Here is a 19,103-nt window from a genome sequence, read left to right on the forward strand (position 1 = left end):
GGGGGGGGGGGTGGAAATACATACTTTAGTTTGACTTCGTGGAATTTGGCATAACGAAGAAGTATGATAATTGATAAATATGTATGAGAACCACATCATGATAGGATTACATTCTGCTAACCTCAAGAACTTTGAAATAATTTCTACATGCTATTTTGATGTTTTTATCACGTGGATCGTAGGAAATTTCGACTGTAGAAGGCGAGAGAATTAAGATGATTTGACTAGATTAGAATGCTGTTGATATCTTATATTCGTCCAACTATATGATCACATTCTTTGATTGTTTTTGACAAAATATTCCCTTTCAAATCCCTCGACAATCAAGTTTGCATGTATTTGATTTTTTAGATAGATAATTTGGACTTGTTCATTTCTTTCAAATAGGTGGTGGGCACCTTCAAAATTTGACCCAGTAAAATCACCAATGCTTTTCTTCGAAAAGGGTCAGCCTATCATCCCTCCAGTACCTCCTGATGTTGGCTTGGACAAGGTTCTGCAACATATGGTACACAATTCTTTATTTCCTCTCTTGGATGTCAGTTTGATCTATTAACTATTCTAGACCGTGTGAGCTAAATTTCTAACTTGTTTTCAGATGATTTTTCAAACTAGAAACTTTTCAGCGGACTCGATCATGTTCAATTAGGTGCAAATATTTCCATTTATAAACTATAGATCAACTCGAGTCATTCTTAAGTTTTTAAATTTTCAGTTTAAATAGACGTTTCACTTAAATTCATAATATTTTGAGTTCACTGAAGTCTGCATTCAAGTCTTGATGGCCACCTCTGTTTGATATTTTATCAAATATTATAAGAACTTCGAACACTAAAATATTGTGTTGTGAGATGCGCATAAACTGCCCAAAGGTGTGCAATCATGAGTTAGATCATGGACGAGTAATGGCCTAAGTCCACTGCTTGCAGAGCTTTCTTTTTCCGACTTCTCTTCAAGGTTTTTTAAACGCGTCTGCTAGGGAGAGGTTTCTACTCTCTTATAAAGAATGTTTTGTTATCTCCTAACCGAGGTAGGATTTCACACCTAGCGTCAAAATGTATATAGGAACTGACCTTGTACTAAATATGGGAAAGAATTGTGCTGGATCTCATTTTTGCTTTATCATTTTGTGAATGATCTCTTGTTCATTGTAGATACCATACGTAGAGAAAAGAATGCCACCCGGTGCAATCAAATTCTTCCGCACGCAATCACCTAGGCATTTTGAAGGAGGTGACTGGTACCAAGGTGGTTCTTGCCAGCGGCAGCAGCCTCTATCTCCACAGCAGGTGATCGACTCACATTTTACTGCTAGACATAGATTATTATTCTGTGCGTCTTCCATGATTTCTCCTAAATGAAACAAACCATCTCAAAGGGTAGTCGTCTTTCAGGCCGAGGATCTGTTCTCGCTGAGCAATAACAGAACCAATGTCGAGGTTCGTCTCGTAAATGAGCACCTCCTCAAGGCCCTTAATGGAACCAGTTTCCATATTTTGAACATAACTCCCATGAGTGAGTTGAGAGCTGATGCACATCCTGCCTCAGCTGGTGGGAAGAAGCACGACGACTGTATGCATTGGTGCTTGCCGGGACTCACCGATACATGGAACGACTTGTTCATACAGCATCTATACAACATTAGAAGTTAGTATAATTTATCCTTAACACCCTGAAATTGCATTGCTTTTTTACCTGTTAAAAGTGTTCTTGGATCATATTTATTGGTAGAATTGAAGAGAAGGATTAATATTCTCAACTTGGTTATCAGGTTTGAAATTTTCAAGGAGGCTTCCCAATCTAGTTTGTTCTTTACAATGGGAAAAATATTGCATCTAGGGAAGTTTATGTTTAATTTGGAGATGAGTCGACCACTAGCAAATATTGTATTCTTTGGATTTTCCCTTTCGGGCTTCCCCTCAAGGCTTTAAAACGCAGGAGGGTTTTGACACCTTTATAAACGGTGGTTTGTTCTCCTTCCTAACCAATGTGGAACATCACAATCCACCCCCTTTCGGGACCCAGCGTCCTCGCTCGCCCTCTTTCCTTCCTCCAATCGATGTGGGACCGCCCCCAAATCCACCCCCTTTGGGGTCCAGCGTCCTTACTGGCACATCGCCTCGTGTCTATCCCCTTCGGGGAACAGCGAGAAGGCTGGCACATTGGTTGGGGAGGAGAAGAAACCACCATTTATAAGGGTGTGGAAACTTTTCCGTCTACGTTTTAAAGTCTTGAGGAAAAGCCCAAAAAGGACAATATCTGCCAGCAATGGACCGGCGTTGTTACCGTAGACAAAATATATAATTCAGTTTAGAAGTAAAAAAAAAAAAAAAAATTTACAAAAATATTTGTGACATCATATTGTTAAACAAAGATCTTGATATTGCCATAATCTGTGTTGGGTAGTCTTAATGTCTAACAATTTTTTCGTAAATGCTCATTATTATTTGACTAATTTATCATTTTATTTTATTTTTCTATTTTATATCTTAATTATCTTTAGTATCTCACCATTATGTAATATAATTGTTAACATAATAAATACATATGACAACCATGTTTTTAAGTATGCATTTATTGTCAAATTAATTTTGTAAATTAATTTTTTATCATTTTTATTTAATTTTTACATTTAAATTCATAGAAGCTCAATACATTTTCTATTTTTTATATTAATTTGATATTCATGAATGATCCATACACAAAATTCTATCTCCAAGACAGGGTCTGTGTGCATACCATAAATACAATAAGAAACCATTAAATAATTTCTTTTTTAAAAAAATTCTAGAAAATTTAATCCCTTTTAAATTACTTACCAAAATCCAACCATTTGATAAACAATCATCAACTTTTTTTTGTCAAAAAAAAAAAAAACCATTTTGAAATTTAATTGAGAGCAGAGAAGTTCAAATTCTGTTTTTTTTTTTTTTTTTTTTGAGAATTTATGAAAATCAAAATATAAAATTAATCCTCTAATTTTAAAAAATGGAAACTTTATTTTATTTGAGAAATTGTATTGCAATATATGTTGGATTTGGATTGGCTATAAAATGGTTTTTATTAATAATTTTTATTTTAACTAATTGTTCTAATTTTTTTAAAATAATAATGGTAAAATCAATCAAACTCAAATAGTAATTAAAATATTAAAATAAAATCTTAATGGTAAAATTTTTGGATTAAATTAATTCATTTCATACTAAAAAATATTAACATTATTTATTTATTTTTATTTATTTTCAACCTTTTAATTAAGCAATTTAATTTCAATATATATTTTAAAAAGTTGAAAATAAATTTAAAAAAAATTATGAAATTAAATAAAACAATAAATATATACCGACATAAATGGTAGGTAAAAATGTATCTTTTTAAATTAACATAATCCAAGTAAAATTCAACTAAATCTAGAAAATTTTCATTTATTTAAACCTAATTCAAACAAAAATCTGTAATTAAACATGGAAAGCCAGAATGAGTTTATTCTCATTGAATTACCAAGCATGGCATAATTAGTTCATAATTCACGGTTTCCCGTCACATTCCATATTAAGTTTTCCATCTCTATATAAATCATTCCCTTATTCTCAATCTTCATCTCATCTCTCATTGGAATTATGTGGACTCAAACTCCTTCGATCATGGCCGTTTTCATGGCCACTTTCATGTTCTTCCTCGCCCTAACCAACGCTCAAAACGCCCCCCGTGACTACCTCGCGCTTCACAACCGCGTTCGAGCCCAAGTCGGTGTCGGCCCCATGCAATGGAGCAACACCGTTGCTGCGTACGCTCAAGCCTATGCAGAAAAAAGAAAGGGAGACTGTGCTATGATTCACTCAACCGGACCGTACGGCGAAAACATAGCTACAGGGTACTACCCTGAGTTCACTGGGATGGATGCAGTGAAGCTGTGGGCGAAAGAGAAGCCGTTGTATGATTATGCGTCAAATAAATGCGTGGGTGGTGAATGTGGGCACTACACTCAGATGGTGTGGCGAAGCTCAGTGCGACTTGGATGTGCTAGAGTGCCCTGCAAGAGTAATTCTCAGTTTGTTGTTTGCAATTATGATCCTCCTGGCAACTATATTGGAGACAAGCCTTATGATTCTTCAGTCTGAAGTGATTTGATTTTAAAATTTTAAAATTAAAATTTTTATGAATGGTAATAAAGTTTGTGAGAGAATCATGAATTTATGAATGAAAATGAAGTTTATGCACGAAATTATCTACCGAAAATTTCCATCCAAAACTACAAAAGTTAACGGAGAATCATTGAATTTTAGGAATCACGAATCTTCAATTCACATTAAAAATCTCCACCTAAAATTGCAGAAGTAAATAGAAAATTACGAGGGCTAGAAATCACGAATCTCCACATTGGCGTTTAACTCCGTTGCACTATTAAACCCACAGCGGCGGAGATGAAGGCCCACTGCCGCAACCTACCGGCGTTTACCGGCTTCGAATATGGAGACCAACGGGGCCGGAGTGACTGGAGGACACCCGACGCTCAAAAGGGGACCATTTTTTTTCTCTCTCTGTCTATTGGCCACTGCATTCGTCTTCTTCTCCTCTTCGTGGGCAAGAAAACAACCATAATAATAATTAATAAATAATCACAATGGTAAAATCAAAGAAATGTCTGTGTTTTCTTGAATTACTAAAATGCCCTTTTGTCAAAATACTGAAATGCCCCTCATATAATAGAAAGATTAATTTTTCTAGAACCCGGTTCTCAAGCAGAATCTTTTTTCGTATATATATATATATATATATAATATTTTTTAATGAGATCATTTTTATTTTTTAATTTCTATTAAAAAATATAAAACATATTAATAAATCTAATAATATTTCATAAATAATAATACAATATAATATTCCACCAATTTTGCTCATTCATCGTCTTAATTCGATATGGTTTTCTGCCTTCGTTTTTTATGAGGATCCATGAAAGTTAAAAATATGGAATTAATCTCTAATTTTTAAAAATGGAAAATTTATTTTATTTGAAAAATTGTATTGAGTTGGAATTTATCATATATGTTGGAATTTATTTTAACTAATTGTTCTAAGGGTATTTTTTTTAATAATGGTAAAGTAAATATAATTCAATAGTAATTAAAATATAATATTAATCGAGAGGTAGGAGATTCATCCATGAATATATGTTTTAAGTTACTGTTATTTTTTTTCAAAAAAAAAAAAAAAATACAAAAATCCATAACGTCGTAAATATTTTTAATCTAAAAAAAATTCTTGTTATATAATAAATCCAATCTAACTCAAACATATATATATATATATTTTTAAATTAGTTCATTTCATCTACTCAAAATTTTAGTTAAAATATTAATATTATTTATTTATTTTATATTTTTTTAAAAGTTATTGAAGAATAAATAAAATAAATTATGAAATTAAATAAAACAATAAATATATACCGGTATAAAAGCATAAATGGCAAGTAAAAATGTATCTTTTAAGATTAACCATAATCCGGGTGGATTAAGTTTCATTAATCCTACAAAAATTTATAAACTAGCTAAATCTAGAAAATTTTCATTTATTTGAACCTAATCCAAACATAAATCTAGCTTGAGAAAGCCATAATGAATTCATTCGGGCTGAATTTCCAAGCATGACATAATTAGTTCATAATTCATCGTTATTCATCTCTATATCAATCCTTCCCTAATTCTCAATCTTCATCTCATATCTTATTGGAATTATGTGGACTCAAACCACTCCGATCATGGCCGCTTTCATGGCCACTTTCAAGTTCCTCCTCGCCCTAACCAATGCTCAAAACGCCCTCGGACTACCTCACACTTCACAACCGCATTCGAGTTCAGGTCGGCGTCGGCCCCATGCAATGGAGCAACACCGTGGCTGCATATGCTCAAGCCTATGCGGAAAAAAGAAAGGGTGATTGTGCCATGATTCACTCAACCGGGCCGTACGGGGAAAACATAGCCACTGGGTTCTACCCTGAGTGCACTGGGGTGGATGCAGTGAAGCTGTGGGCGAATGAGAAGCCGCTGTATAATCATGCGTCGAATAAATGCGTGGGTGGTGAATGTGGGCACTACACTCAGATGGTGTGGCGAAGCTCGGTGCGGCTTGGATGTGCTAGAGTGCCCTATAAGGGTAATTCTCAGTTTGTTGTTTGCAATTACGATCCTCCTGGCAACTATATTGGGGAAAAACCTTATGATTCTTCGGTGGTATGAACAGAGAATCATGAATTTATGAATTGTAATAAAGTTTGTAAGAGAATCCTGAATTTATGAATTGAAATAAAATTATGAAATTGTCAAACTCCCTTTAATGGAGACTGGACTACTTTCTTTGGAGCCCTTGAACAAAGTACCCAATTTTTTTTTGACATTTGAGGCACTTTTGGTTACACCTTTGAACTCACTTCTTTGTTTCACGTAGTTAAGTTAAGGGTATGATTCTGATATCGTGTTAAGGATCATGGATCTTCACAACAGTATGATATTGTCCACTTTAAATATTCGATAAAAGATTTCGTAGCAATGAGGATGTATTTCTTAACGTACGATCATTCTCTAGATTGGTCAATGTAGGACTTCCTCCCAACAATTCTCTAACATCGAAAACAGCCGCCAATTGCTGTTGGTCCTAGGAAGAAATGTCCACGGCGGAGGTGCGAAAAACCAGTCACAGTGTTTTCGGCCTCTAAATCGGGAGACCCATGACCGCGATTAACCCGCTGCAGTATGAGACCCACACCGGAGATGAAGACCCAATGCCGCAACCTACGGCGTTGGCTTCGAATATGGAGACCCACGGGGCCGGAGTGACTGGAGGACACCGACGCGACCATTCTTTTTCTTACTCTTCCACTGCATTCGTCTTTTTCTCGGCTTGGTGGGCAAAAAAAGAATAATAATAATAATAATAAAAAATAAATAATCAAAATGGTAAAACCAAAGAAAGGCCTGTTTTTGTTGAATTACTGAAATGCCCTTTTATTGAAATACTGAAATGCCCCTCATTTCATAATTAAAAGATCAATTTCTTTTTGCAGAATCGGGATTCCGTGGACAATTTTCTAGAACCGGGTTCTCAAAGTAGAATCTATATATATATATAATATTTTTTAATTTTTAATTTCGGTTAAAAAATCTAAAATATGTTAAAAAATCTAATAATATTTCATAGATAATAATATAATAAACCCACTTATAAAATATTTTAAAAATTATGCCTAATAAATTTTTAATTTTTAAAAATTATCTTAGTTATATTTGAAGTTTTATTAAATAAAAATTTAACCTATTCAACCTTTATTTTAAAATCACAAATTTATAGATTAAAATTGTGTGTAATGGATAAAGTCAGACCAGACCATAGTGGAGCCGTCAATTGGCTTAGCCACCACCAACGAATGGGGTAATGGGTCACAGTTGGTTAACGTTTCAGGGTCGGGCAATCCCATGCCATCCTCACAAAATTATCTTCTTTTTTTTTTTTTTTTACTTTAATTATTAAAAAAAAAAAAAAAAAAAATCTGTAGTGGCAGAGCAGGAGGGGTTTTTTTCCCTTTTAATTTTTGGTACAGCAACTACTTGGTCCTTCTTGGTATTGGATCCGATCTCCCTCCCACTAAGCCAACTTTTATACTCTCTCTCCACCTCCCGCCATGGTTGAAACCTTGAACATCCTCTGATTGCCGCAACAACCATCTCGCTTTTCTTCTTTCTTGTCATTGTCGCCCGCTTCTGCTTCATCTTCTTGCAGGTACTTTTGCTTTCAATCCCTTTACTCTTCATTTCAACTTTCCTACTGAACTGTTCTAGTCTCCGAGTTTTCAATCTGGTTCGAGAGCTTTGAGTGGGCGATTCTTCTTGGAACTCATTTCTTTACAGATTTTCCTTCTATTTCCCTAATTTTGTGAGCGAAGGAACAATTTGTGGGGCTCATTTTGGCGTATTGTTTATCTGATCGGTGTTAGGGTTTATGTGGGACTTATCGCGGTTGTTTAATTGTAGGATAGGTTTGCAAGAACGGTTTGATGGGGGTTTTGTGTAGGCCTTTATTTTTGGTTTAGTGTCGGTATCCATTCTTGCAAATCTGCCGTTTGCTTTTCCAAATTTGGGAGTTCCATGTGCTGTGGATCTGAATTTTCTGGTTTTGATTGTAACTTAATTTTTCTTTAGAAATTGCATCTTCTTATTGTTAGTATTCCATGTACGGATAGGCTCGAAGCTGTAAATTGGCCATGTTGTAAACTGGTTGTTTTGCAGCCTGACTGCGTTGACTTAGACATTTAGAATTTAGAAAGCTTGAAGGCTACCTTCATATATGCTATCATGTGATTCTCTGTTCTTCTTTTGGATTACTTAGAAGTGAAGAATTTAAAATGAGGTAGAAATGGATAGGGTGTCTTGTTTCGAAGGAGCGTTAGAAAGATGCAAGAGACGATTCTTTTGGAAGAGAAAAGATTTTGGTATTAGTACTGAATGAAATGCTGGCTAATGGTTACAGAACCTGAGTTGTTGTATTTTACCTTTGATCAATCTTTAAAGTCAGTGAATCTTGCTGAGGGATTTTGTGGTGAGTTGGTTTGGACTACTATGCTTGTTCGTTTATCCTGAAGGGCTCCTAGAAATGAATTGAGTCAATGAAGTCTCGTTTCGTTCATTTTAGGATAAGAAACAATTTTATTGATGATGTGAAATTACAAAAAAAGTGTTATGGCCCATTCATCCACAAGTGTTCTTGTCTTGAGATATTCGATCAACAAGGTAATCCGAATCTTACTTTTCTTGTAGTGATTCTTTATCATTTAGTGTTGGAGTGTTACATAGAACCTCTCCAATCGATAAGAGAGAATTATAGCTAAGTGCTCTTCTTGGATATCTTCTGCCATGTTCTGAAAATTTCGATGTAATAGTCTAAGTGCTGTTAGAAATATGTAATGTGATATTGGGTTTTGTAATTCTTTAATTGTTGAAAGTTTATGGTGTAGTTTTGTTGAAAGAAGAATGTTTCTGGACTGCTGACATTTGATTATTTAATAGGAAGAAGTAAAGATTTAAGGGTTTTGACTATAGGGAAATTCACCATGTTGAAGAAATCGTCGAGTCGGAGCAGCAGGTCGAAAGGCATCAAGGTGAAGCATATTCTGCAGATTGTTTTGTTGGTTGGTGTTTGCTTTTGGTTAATTTATCAGGTAAAACGCTCCCATGACAAGAAGAAAGAATTTGGCCAGAAGGATAATGAAGTGATAAAAACTCAGGATGGTGTTGATGTTTTGAAACTCGGAAGGAAAGACCTTCACCCCAATGTCGAGGAAGTTCATCCCGGTGAGAAGCAGGAGGAAGACGAGGAAGAAGAGGTGGGAGGTGAGGAAGAAGACTCGAAGCATGAGGAGGGAGACGAGGGTCACGAAGAACTGAAAAACGATGCAGTCAATGAAAAGGATGAAGGAAGCAAGCATGAAGAGGAGACCGATGACAACGGGAGAGGAGGAGGCGATGATGACATAGATGAGAATGATCAAGAGAAGGAAGATAACGAATCCGATCATGAAGGTGAGAATGTCGACGACGAGAGATTGAATGAGGACAGCAATGAGGAGGCGGGAGGAAATGAAGAGAGGGATAAGGAGGAGCAAAAAGAAAACGAGAATTCTTCCGATGAGCAGGAGAATGACGGTGGCGACCAACGCAATCACGAGGCACGTGAGGAAAACTACAAGGGAGACGATGCTTCTAGTGCAGTGGCCCATGATGATGACCACTCTACCACCTCACAGACAGAGGAAGTGAATTTGGAGAATTCAAATGAAAACTTGGAGCTGCAAAACAAAGAACAGGAAGGTGAATCTATCGACACCGAGGAATTTAAACGGATTCACAACAGTTCACAGTTAACTGAGGAAGTTGATAAAATGGCTGACAATGGAACTTCAACCAATGAGAACCCAAGTAATGTGAAGTTGAACGAAAACACTTACCTACCTACTGATGGTTCAGTTCAAAACTCAACCCTGACTACTCAATCCATTGATCAACCCGAACTTAGCGATAATTCGTCCTCTGCAACAACTGAGACAAATAAGGTAGAGAATGCTGATTCTTCCCAGCAGAATGGATTGGAAATTGGTTTGAATCATGCTCAAAACGAAACCATAGAGAATTTGACTGCTCAGAATGAAACATCTCTTCACTCGTCGATGCCTACAAACTTAAACGACACGGTTTTGGAGAACAACCATTCTGAATCTCAGTCTAACACTACCAGTATAGATGAAAATTCAAATGGGGTTGAAGGCAAGACCTTGAATATCACTAGTGAGGCAGGTCTTACTGTTACAGATGACAAAACGACCGAACCAGAGAAAGACGACAAAGCGACTGAACCGGAGAATGTTTTACCCACCATGAAAACCCAGGAGAACAATGAAAGTACTCAGAATGAGAAGCTGGAAGATACTGGCGAGAACAGTGAAACTACTCGGAATGAGAAGCCGGAAGATACTGGCGAGAACAGTGAAACTGCTCGGAATGAGACGCTGGAAGATACTGGCAAGAACAGTGAAACTACTCAGAATGAGAAGCAGGAAATTACTGGCGAGAACAGTGAAACTACTCCGAATGAGAAGCTGGACGACGGTACCGGCGAGAAGAGAGAAACTACTCAGAATGAGAAGCTGGAAGACAATGGCGAATCCAGTGGCGATAGCTCTGACCCAGCAAATCATACTGAAGACCCAGTTCATGAAGATCCAATTGATTCGAACGACTCCCATGTAACCGAACGTGTTGATCTGGATACATTACCCGATATTAGAACCGGGGTTGACCATGGTGACGAGGCTGCAGCAGAATGAGGAGGGAGGGTTTCAAGGAAGTGTTTTTGAGTTTTCTGATTATGCCGAGTGTTTGTTTTGTGAATTGAAAATTTGATGATCTCTATACTCAGAGGATCGGCTATAGGAGGAGGAAGTTAGTTAAGTTTGTATAATCAATTTCAATCCCTTCTTTGTTGACTGCTTGGTTCTATGGATGTGATATCTGAACAAATTATATATAGTTTTGGAGCAGTTGCTTATTCAATTCTTGATGCCCATGATTTTGCTTCTTAGGGTTTTCACTTATTATCCATCAACTTTATCTTTATTTATTTTACACAAAATAAATAAAAATATTGTAATTATAACACTTTTAACATGTTAAAAAGAAAATTAAATTAGGATTCTTAATCCTCCATTGGATACTTCTCATGGGTTTGCTCTAAAAAATTAAATGTATATTTTTTTTTAATAAAAAGATTCAAAATAATATAATACAAAAAATTGAAAAATAATTCCTCTATACAAAGTACAGCTCAACTATTGAAAAATAAATAAAATAGAAAATGAATATAAAATTACAAAACGACAAGCGCATTCACACAAAACGACGACAAACTTTTCATTGCCTAAGCTCCTTCCTTAGCTTCTGGGAGAACAGCCTGCAGGCGTCCATGCTCAGGTCCACCGCCGCCGCCAACGCCACAAACACCGCTGCGTCCTCTGTGCAAGTCACGTGCTGCACCGCCACCTCCACCTCCGGCCGCCTGCTCTGCTTCTTCATCCCTTCCACTGTCGTCGACATCACAAATCCTTTGTACTGATACGACGACAAGTACCCGAAATCCCCGGATCCGGGTCGAGATCCGGCACTTGAACTGAGGTCGAAGCTTCCGTTAGGGCTAATCGTTGGCGACGCACTGCCGGTAATGTCGATTGTGAACTTACCGCCAGCGCTCGAGCTTATGGTGGAGGTAGCCAACGGGGCAGCAGCGGAGATCGTCGGGAGGAGTTCGAAACGGTAGCCGATTGAATCGGAGCCGCCGCTCTCCCGCCAGGCCTCGAGACGGCCCCACGGCCTCCAGCTACCATCTACCGGCCGGAGAATTAGCCACGCACCGGGATTTGAGCGGCTTACACGGTGTGATCCCGGCGACGGAACGAACGGCGTCACCATCGACGCAGCGGCAACTGGCGATCCGGAAAGATCATGGATCGTTATGGACCATCCTTTTCGCTCGTTTGCCGATTGGTCCTTCTCGGATCGGATCTTCGGTAACCAACTCTTCGAAGTGCTACTTGGTTCAGAAATTGACGACCTGCAATTAATTTCAGAGAATCAAGATCAGTAACAGAACCAACGAAGATTTTTTATTTATTATTTTGATTTTTAAATTTTATCTCTCTTCGACGATTTTCTTCGCAATTTTCTCGCGAAACAAACAGAAGATCACGAAAGATACGTGTTCATACCTTGAACGATCCCAATCCCGTTCGTTTCTGAAACCGAATTTGCAAGTAAAAACCGGTTGGCATACACTTCCTTGCACCTGAAAAACCTGAGGACTACACTCCGGTTCACCACCGAACCGGAACACGAATCTAGGATCCGGCTCAGCGCGAACCGTCAAGTGCAATTGAGCCGACGAGTTACCCCTTTTACCCTCGCCGATTCCAGTCCAGCCGTTCTGAAACAAGCACGGTTTGGTTTCTGCCAGACTCGAACCAGTGATCGGCACGACGATTCGGCCGAGTAATTTCGCAGAGCTTCTGAGAATGTTGCCGCCGCAACTGGCCGGAGCACGGCCGCCGGTGAAGACTTCGATCTTCACCGACAGATCCTTCCGCTTCGAAATAAGCTTCTCAATCTGAGATTTATTGAGGCTGAAAGAGGCAGCGGGTGAAGAGTGAGATTGAGGCGAAGAAGAAGAAGAACTGGTCGCGTCGGAAGTTTCGCCATCGACGAGGAGAGGAACGGTGACGAACTGCGTCGGAAAGTCCTTGAGTTTAATTTTGCAGAAACATGGAGAAGACGACGGATGTACGCCGGAGAAGGAGGGTTTAGCGGCAACCGGAAACTTAACCGCCAAGTTCCCGACGAGAACCCGAAGGAAGAGGCAGGGGTCCATGAGGAAGTCGATATCGCCGGCGCCGGCAGGGTTCGCCGGAGAAAAAAAAAAAGGGAGAGGAAATAGAGAGAAATTTCAGGTGATCGTTGAATGAGAAGAGAGAAGAGAGGGAAGGAAGATATTAAGAAGGGAATTTGGAGCATTGAGGATGTGAAGATGAAACAGGCTGGAAGCCATAGCTGGCTGTCTTTCATTACAGCAGAGCTACTGTGAGGTCGGTCCCACAACCCCACTAATATTCTTTTATTTTCTTCCTATTTTCTTAAATAATAATAAATAATTTTTACCATACTTTCCATTTCTACCTAAAATAAAGCATCATTAAATTTATTTAATATGCATTTATTGGATTAATAAAACATCTGTTATGGTATAAAATCCATAATGAAAAACGATATTCGAGCTATTTTTTTAAATTAAATTTCGTGAATTTTAAAAATACTAATAAATATTTAATTCAATCCTTCATTAAACTTAATTTTGTCGAATTTTTTATTTTCAAAAAATTGACAATTTTTTTTAAAATATTTTAATTACAGTATTTCAATAAATAAAAAAAAAACATTACGAAAATCTCTTTTAAATGAGCAAAGCAGTTACCTTCAAAAGGAAGTCACTACAAAGGGCTGTAACCTTTCTTGAGTAACTTCCAATTTTTCTTTTAGGGTAGGGAATGAATAAAGGGATATATATATAAATATTATTAAATTAAAAAAAGGAAAAAAATTTAAATAATTAAGTCGTTGGTAAATCCATAATCTTTTAAAATTTTGAATTTATACAACGTATTATAAAAAGTATTAATTAGGTCATCCATATAACAGCATATTACTATTTTGACATTATTATTTTTATTTTTTTGCACATGTGATATTGAAAAAATTAATTATGATAATAATTTTATCAAATTTATTAATAAGGAAATTGAGTTTCGTATGTTAAAAAGCAACCAGCAACATGTCACGTGTCTATATATGAATAAATCATATTTTAATAACAAATAAACTCGTTATTAAAATTAATATAGAAATTTTTTAAATTTTAAATTGACATGAAAATGTTAAAAGCTTGCCTAAAAATCCTAATTAAATTATAATTAATTAGGTCATATTTATTGTAATTTAATTTTTAAAAATTCAATTTATAAATACTATTTTAACTCATATATATTATGGTAAGGAAATTTTTTATTTTTTTAATTTGAAAAATAAGATTCATTATTAAAAAATGATGAAAAATAAATATAAATTTTGTAATATATATATATATATATATAGGGTTAGTTATTTAATTTAGAAGTATAAAAGAAATAGTTGGACACGTGGCGAAAAGGAAGCAAGCTCAGATAGAAGGAATCAGGCGATTTGACCCGGGAGCTAAGAATGAACGAGTAAAATATATGGTAAGAGATTCCAAAGCAAAATGATTATTATATATATACTTTTCTTTTTCCTTTTAATAAACTTACAAAATGAATTTACAATAATGTAACAATTAAATAATTAAAATAATGAGCTGGAAAAACCCTAGCAAAGGCTTCCGCACGTACGCTGCCCCCGGCCACGTCATCTCCTACCAAAGAAATATTGTCGTTATCTCGGTTTCCACGTGTGAGCGGGGTCCACATACTGTCAGAATCCAACATGGCTGCGGGCCCACTTCAGGGTGGAGACCTGGGATCTGATATGTGGCCCGACTCACGTCGACATATCGGCTGGGGAAGTGTCGTTTTCTGAAGTTCCGAGTACCGCCTCTTCTGTGTGCGCTCCCGTTGATTGCGTTAAGGATCAGAACGACACATCGGCCTACTGATTTTTAGTTTTTTTTATTTTTTATTATTTGTACGGCACTGTATTTGCACAGCTCATCTGTCACATTACCTCATTTATATATATATATATATATATATATATATATATATATATGTATATTTATTTATTTATTTATTTATTTAAGTTTCAGGTACTTTTCTTTTTGTCAACATGTTAACATTTATTTAAATTAGTAGGTTTGACATAAAAAGTAAATTAATATTTTATTATATTCAAGAAATTTTGATGAAATGTAATAAAAATAATATTGATAAGCTTACCTTAGACAGAATATTAATAATAAGAAATTTAACATTTTTAAATACATTTTATAATATTTTCATAAACTAATTATATTTTACTTAAGTTGACTTTTATTTTATTTTATTTTATTTTGAGTCAAATTTTTTATTTATAATATATATTTGGAGGGCTTAAATAATTTATTTTAAGTTAAAAATATTATCATAATAATATACAAAATAATTGGTAATATGAATGAGAACAAAATATTTAACACTTTTGTCTAACAATTTCCATTTATTATTATTATTATTTTGTTAAATTATATAGTCGAATTCCACGGTTTAATAATCATTTAATTTTTTTTAATTATGATTTTCTCGTTATTTTTATTTCTAACTTCACACAAATTATTAAGATTATTTTTAAGTTTTCAAAAAAGAAAATAACAAAATAAAAAATTCAATTATTTAAGATTTTTTTTTTGTTAAATATATAATTTGTCACACAAAAAAAAAAAAATATATATATATATATATACACATTTAAACCGATAGTGTTTTAAACGCTACTCTCCGCACCTGACTCCACGTTTGACTCATTCACTCTCACGTTGTAGTCATGGAGCTTTTTGAGACACGAAACAATCGAGAGTAGAATCATTCTCTCTACGTTACTCCCTTCATTTCGTCTTTTATATCGTTCTTTCCATTTTTATTCTTGTCACGTTTTTTAGCGATCACTCGTATTTTTTTTCTTTTTTTAATTCAATAATTATATTAAGCCGAGATATCGAGCCATCGACATTTGCTATGATTTACAACCACCCCTAATAATCTCGGGCGATAAAGGATATTATTATTATTATTTTTAATAATTAAGTCCATTATTATATATATTTATTATATTTTTGGAGTAAGTGGAAGTTAGAAGATTAGAACTAAACATGGGGGGTTTTAGGGGTTTAAATTTGATTATGGGGTGCATTATTAATCATCATTAATGGAGAATTAAGCAGTTTTGGGAAAAGTAAATTAGCAAATAATTAAAGAGTAACCAAAGCTATTAACCATTAATTTGCTGGCATTTTTATTTCCTAATTTTCTTTTCATGCATTTAATGCTCATCTTAATCCAAATGAGTTACTAAAATCCAACCTTAATTACAGACAACAAAACTCTAAGTCAACCAATTTTTTTTAATATATTTTTTAAAAATATATATTCTCGTCCTAAAGGTCACAAGTTCGAATCCTTCCTCGTACATGTTGTCAAAATAAATATTATATCCAATTTTAGAGGAATGTCCCTTATACGTACCATTGCTGTTATTAATTGATAATGTACGATATACTTCCTAAATTGTCGAACGAAAGTATATTGATTTGTTCGAGAGATTTGGTGCAGGTCTGTATTGATACGAACATGGTCGTGATGCGTGTAGAGACGTGTTAGTATATTGTAAGATCTACTTTGAAAAGAAAAATCGAATTAGGTGAAACCCGTCATTCCTCAAACATACGAGATATGTTAAGACAATATCGACAATAAAATGGATCAGAGCCGATGAATTTAATCGACCTTGCAAACGTTATTCAAACGATTGATCAGATTCTATGATACAAAATACTTATCATTAACATTTGATTAAACCATAATCATAATTAAATTACATAAACACATCATTATTATTTGATATAATCATCACTGTGTGAAAATTTGAAACTGTGTATACATTGAAACACATTGATTTATTTTGCATAACCCAAAGTTATTTGTTGTTCTTCAAAAGAAACCTCTTGATCCATAGGAGCCATAGTTGTAGGGAAGATGAGAGATCATGTTCTTCTGATCGACGACATAGACACCGCCTTGTTGGTTCGGGTTTGCAGGTGTCGGAGTCGGGAAGAATTGCGGGGGTGGGTTGCCATTGGAGGTTTGAATCAAAATCCGATCAGCTTGTTGCGTAACATTCTTTTTTAGCTCGTCCAACGACAATTTAAGTTGTTCGAGTTGATGCAATTCCATTTCTTCGATAGGAAGTTCCCACCAACATTGCGGCTAATTTCAAGAATACCCATAAAAAAGAAATTAAACATACTATAACTCGTTATAACGTAAGCTTTTGAGTTGAGTAGTGATTCAATACCTGATTAGCCTTTCGTAACTTATTCAACTCCTCGCCCCGTTTCCGCTCCATCTCCAAATGGTTCAACACTTGAGTCAGTTGTGCATTTAGTTCACGAACATTAGCATTCCGATGAGCTTCGATCAATTGAAGTGTACCAGAGCTCGGTGGAGGATTTCGAGTGACGAAGCGTTCGATAAGAGCCTCGACACAAGGGTGACCAAAGGAGAAGACTTTCTTCCCGGGGGAGAAGACGATGATGGCAATCTCGGCACCGCAAAGGGTGCAGAGCTCGCTAGCTTTCTTGAAGAGGCCGGAGCGACGCTTGGAGAAGGTGACTTGGAGGTTGCTCTCATTAGGCATCTTGACCATCTCAACCTTTTGCCTGCCTCTACTCTTCCTCATGGTTGGAGAAATGGAGAGAAAATTGAGAGAAAATTGAGAGAAAATAACGTTGGTGGTGGTGGTGTTGTTGAAGATGAATGAGTGTTATGAGAGTAATATATACATGAATTGGGTTGGTGGTGTGTTGTACAAAATAAATGGTTGGGTTGTCAAAATGTTTGACAACTTGATTGGAGTTAATAAAATGCCAATTTTGGGATATCATATATGATCTCCATTTTCTTAATATGATTGGGAAATGCTTTTATTATTATTATTATTATTATTATTATTATTTTAATTAAATTATTATTATTTTGAGTTTATAATGGACAAATTCATGAGGAATTCTTTAATTATTTTTGGGAATTTTAGTAATTTTTTTTTTATTGTTGATTGATAATTATATTTATAGATTTAATTGAGAAAAATAAAGATTTTTTAAGTATAGAAAAATGTTAAAGAGTGCATTCTGTTGAGATTTAATTAATAAAAATTTAGTGGAGATTTGCATATCCCTTAATAATGTTGTAATTAAAAATTAGTGAGGGATTAAAGGCTTGGAAGTTAGAAGTTACAATGGATTAAGGATTAAGGATTTGGATTTGGGAGTTAGAAAATCTCATCACAATTAATTGGACTGTAATATTTATAATAATAATAAATAATAAATTTATAATAAATAAAAAACAGTGATAAAACTGAAATGTTATGATTACTATGGTATAAATATGGCCACCATTATCGAGGATTTTTACATTATTAATCTATTTGACTTTTTATAGCATAAATCCTGATTTTTTTTAAACTAATTGAAATTATTTTTAAATAATTGGATAAAAAATTGGTAATGTTCTTAAATAAATATCAACATAATATGAGATTAAAAAATAATGTCCACGTTGATAAAATTTTAATTTTAATTTTTTTTTTATGATTTATTGTAGGAAAGTAGATATTAGTCTCGAGTTTGAATTAATTAAAAAATTACGTATATTAAGAAAAAATTAATTTTTTTTCCTCCAATATTGCTATGCCCACAAATATTAGAGAGAAAAAAAAACTAACGTAGAGTAAATTAATTACCGTTTATAAAGTTTTAATGGATACAATTATTAAAATTTTATTAAAGTATTTTAGTGTATAAATTGATTTTTTTTAAAAACTAATTGAAATTATTTTTAAATAATCAGATAAAAAATTGGTAATGTTCTTAAATAAATATCAACATGAGATTAAAAAAATAAAGTCGGCGTTGATAAAATTATTAATAATTACATCGTAGAGTAAATTAATTACCGTTTATAAAATTTTAATTGATACAATTATTAAAATTTTAGGCAACCCATTAAAGTATTTTAGTGTATAAATGGATTTTTTTTCTCCAAAATTTGATAGATACGAGAACTTTGAAATTAAAATAATTAAAGAATTTGTAAGTTGATGAATAATGTACGGAATTCCTCACTTTTATTTCGTGGAAATTTCTCTTAAATATTGAGTTTTTTTATAGTAACAAAATCCAAGCAATTTCCGAACCCATCTTCTTGGCCACATGTTTGTACTCTGTTTGACAAC

At 34.7% G+C, this 19,103-nt stretch overlaps 6 protein-coding genes across 10 annotated transcripts in view; 4 read left to right on the forward strand and 2 right to left on the reverse strand.

Annotated features, from left to right (window-relative positions):
• Positions 1-1,861, forward strand: part of LOC111447238 (protein trichome birefringence-like 13) — a 4,843-nt gene extending 2,982 nt beyond the window's left edge. Inside the window, exons 4-6 of the mRNA XM_023086280.1 lie at positions 388-508; positions 1,155-1,289; positions 1,395-1,861. Coding sequence (XP_022942048.1) covers positions 388-508; positions 1,155-1,289; positions 1,395-1,652 — 514 coding nt within the window. The 3' untranslated portion in view covers positions 1,653-1,861. The remainder of the gene's footprint in view (positions 1-387; positions 509-1,154; positions 1,290-1,394) is intronic.
• Positions 1,862-3,620: 1,759 nt separating this feature from the next.
• On the forward strand, positions 3,621-4,121 carry LOC111447196 (basic form of pathogenesis-related protein 1-like). The gene has a single exon (XM_023086235.1). The coding sequence runs from the start codon at positions 3,621-3,623 to the stop codon at positions 4,119-4,121; it is 501 nt and encodes a 166-aa protein (XP_022942003.1).
• A 1,683-nt stretch (positions 4,122-5,804) lies between these two features.
• On the forward strand, positions 5,805-6,236 carry LOC111447197 (basic form of pathogenesis-related protein 1-like). Its single transcript, XM_023086237.1, has one exon. The coding sequence runs from the start codon at positions 5,805-5,807 to the stop codon at positions 6,234-6,236; it is 432 nt and encodes a 143-aa protein (XP_022942005.1).
• A 1,344-nt stretch (positions 6,237-7,580) lies between these two features.
• Positions 7,581-11,103, forward strand: LOC111447409 (uncharacterized protein DDB_G0290685-like). Of its 5 annotated transcripts, none has more exons than XM_023086566.1 (3): positions 7,581-7,773; positions 9,057-10,445; positions 10,491-11,103. In XM_023086566.1, the coding sequence occupies exons 2-3, from the start codon at positions 9,101-9,103 to the stop codon at positions 10,868-10,870; spliced, it is 1,725 nt and encodes a 574-aa protein (XP_022942334.1). In that variant the 5' UTR covers positions 7,581-7,773; positions 9,057-9,100; the 3' UTR covers positions 10,871-11,103. The 5 variants fall into 5 exon arrangements, with proteins under 5 accessions (XP_022942334.1, XP_022942333.1, XP_022942336.1 ...); XM_023086568.1 differs by having other exon boundaries at positions 7,582-7,773; positions 9,057-10,632; positions 10,681-11,103; XM_023086567.1 differs by having other exon boundaries at positions 7,582-7,773; positions 9,057-10,618; positions 10,667-11,103.
• Positions 11,104-11,352: 249 nt separating this feature from the next.
• LOC111447899 lies at positions 11,353-13,188 on the reverse strand. Its single transcript, XM_023087276.1, has 2 exons — positions 12,305-13,188; positions 11,353-12,150 (listed from the first exon to the last, which is right to left on the reverse strand). The coding sequence occupies exons 1-2, from the start codon at positions 12,958-12,960 to the stop codon at positions 11,454-11,456; spliced, it is 1,353 nt and encodes a 450-aa protein (XP_022943044.1). The 5' UTR covers positions 12,961-13,188; the 3' UTR covers positions 11,353-11,453.
• A 3,536-nt stretch (positions 13,189-16,724) lies between these two features.
• LOC111447736 (agamous-like MADS-box protein AGL62) lies at positions 16,725-17,596 on the reverse strand. Its single transcript, XM_023087053.1, has 2 exons — positions 17,163-17,596; positions 16,725-17,074 (listed from the first exon to the last, which is right to left on the reverse strand). Exons 1-2 carry the CDS (start codon positions 17,544-17,546, stop codon positions 16,799-16,801), a joined length of 660 nt encoding a protein of 219 aa, XP_022942821.1. The 5' UTR covers positions 17,547-17,596; the 3' UTR covers positions 16,725-16,798.
• Between the last annotated feature and the right edge of the window lie 1,507 nt (positions 17,597-19,103).

Source organism: Cucurbita moschata, unplaced genomic scaffold, assembly GCF_002738365.1.
Source record: "Cucurbita moschata cultivar Rifu unplaced genomic scaffold, Cmos_1.0 Cmo_Scf00009, whole genome shotgun sequence".
In the NCBI taxonomy this organism is placed as follows: domain Eukaryota; kingdom Viridiplantae; phylum Streptophyta; class Magnoliopsida; order Cucurbitales; family Cucurbitaceae; genus Cucurbita; species Cucurbita moschata.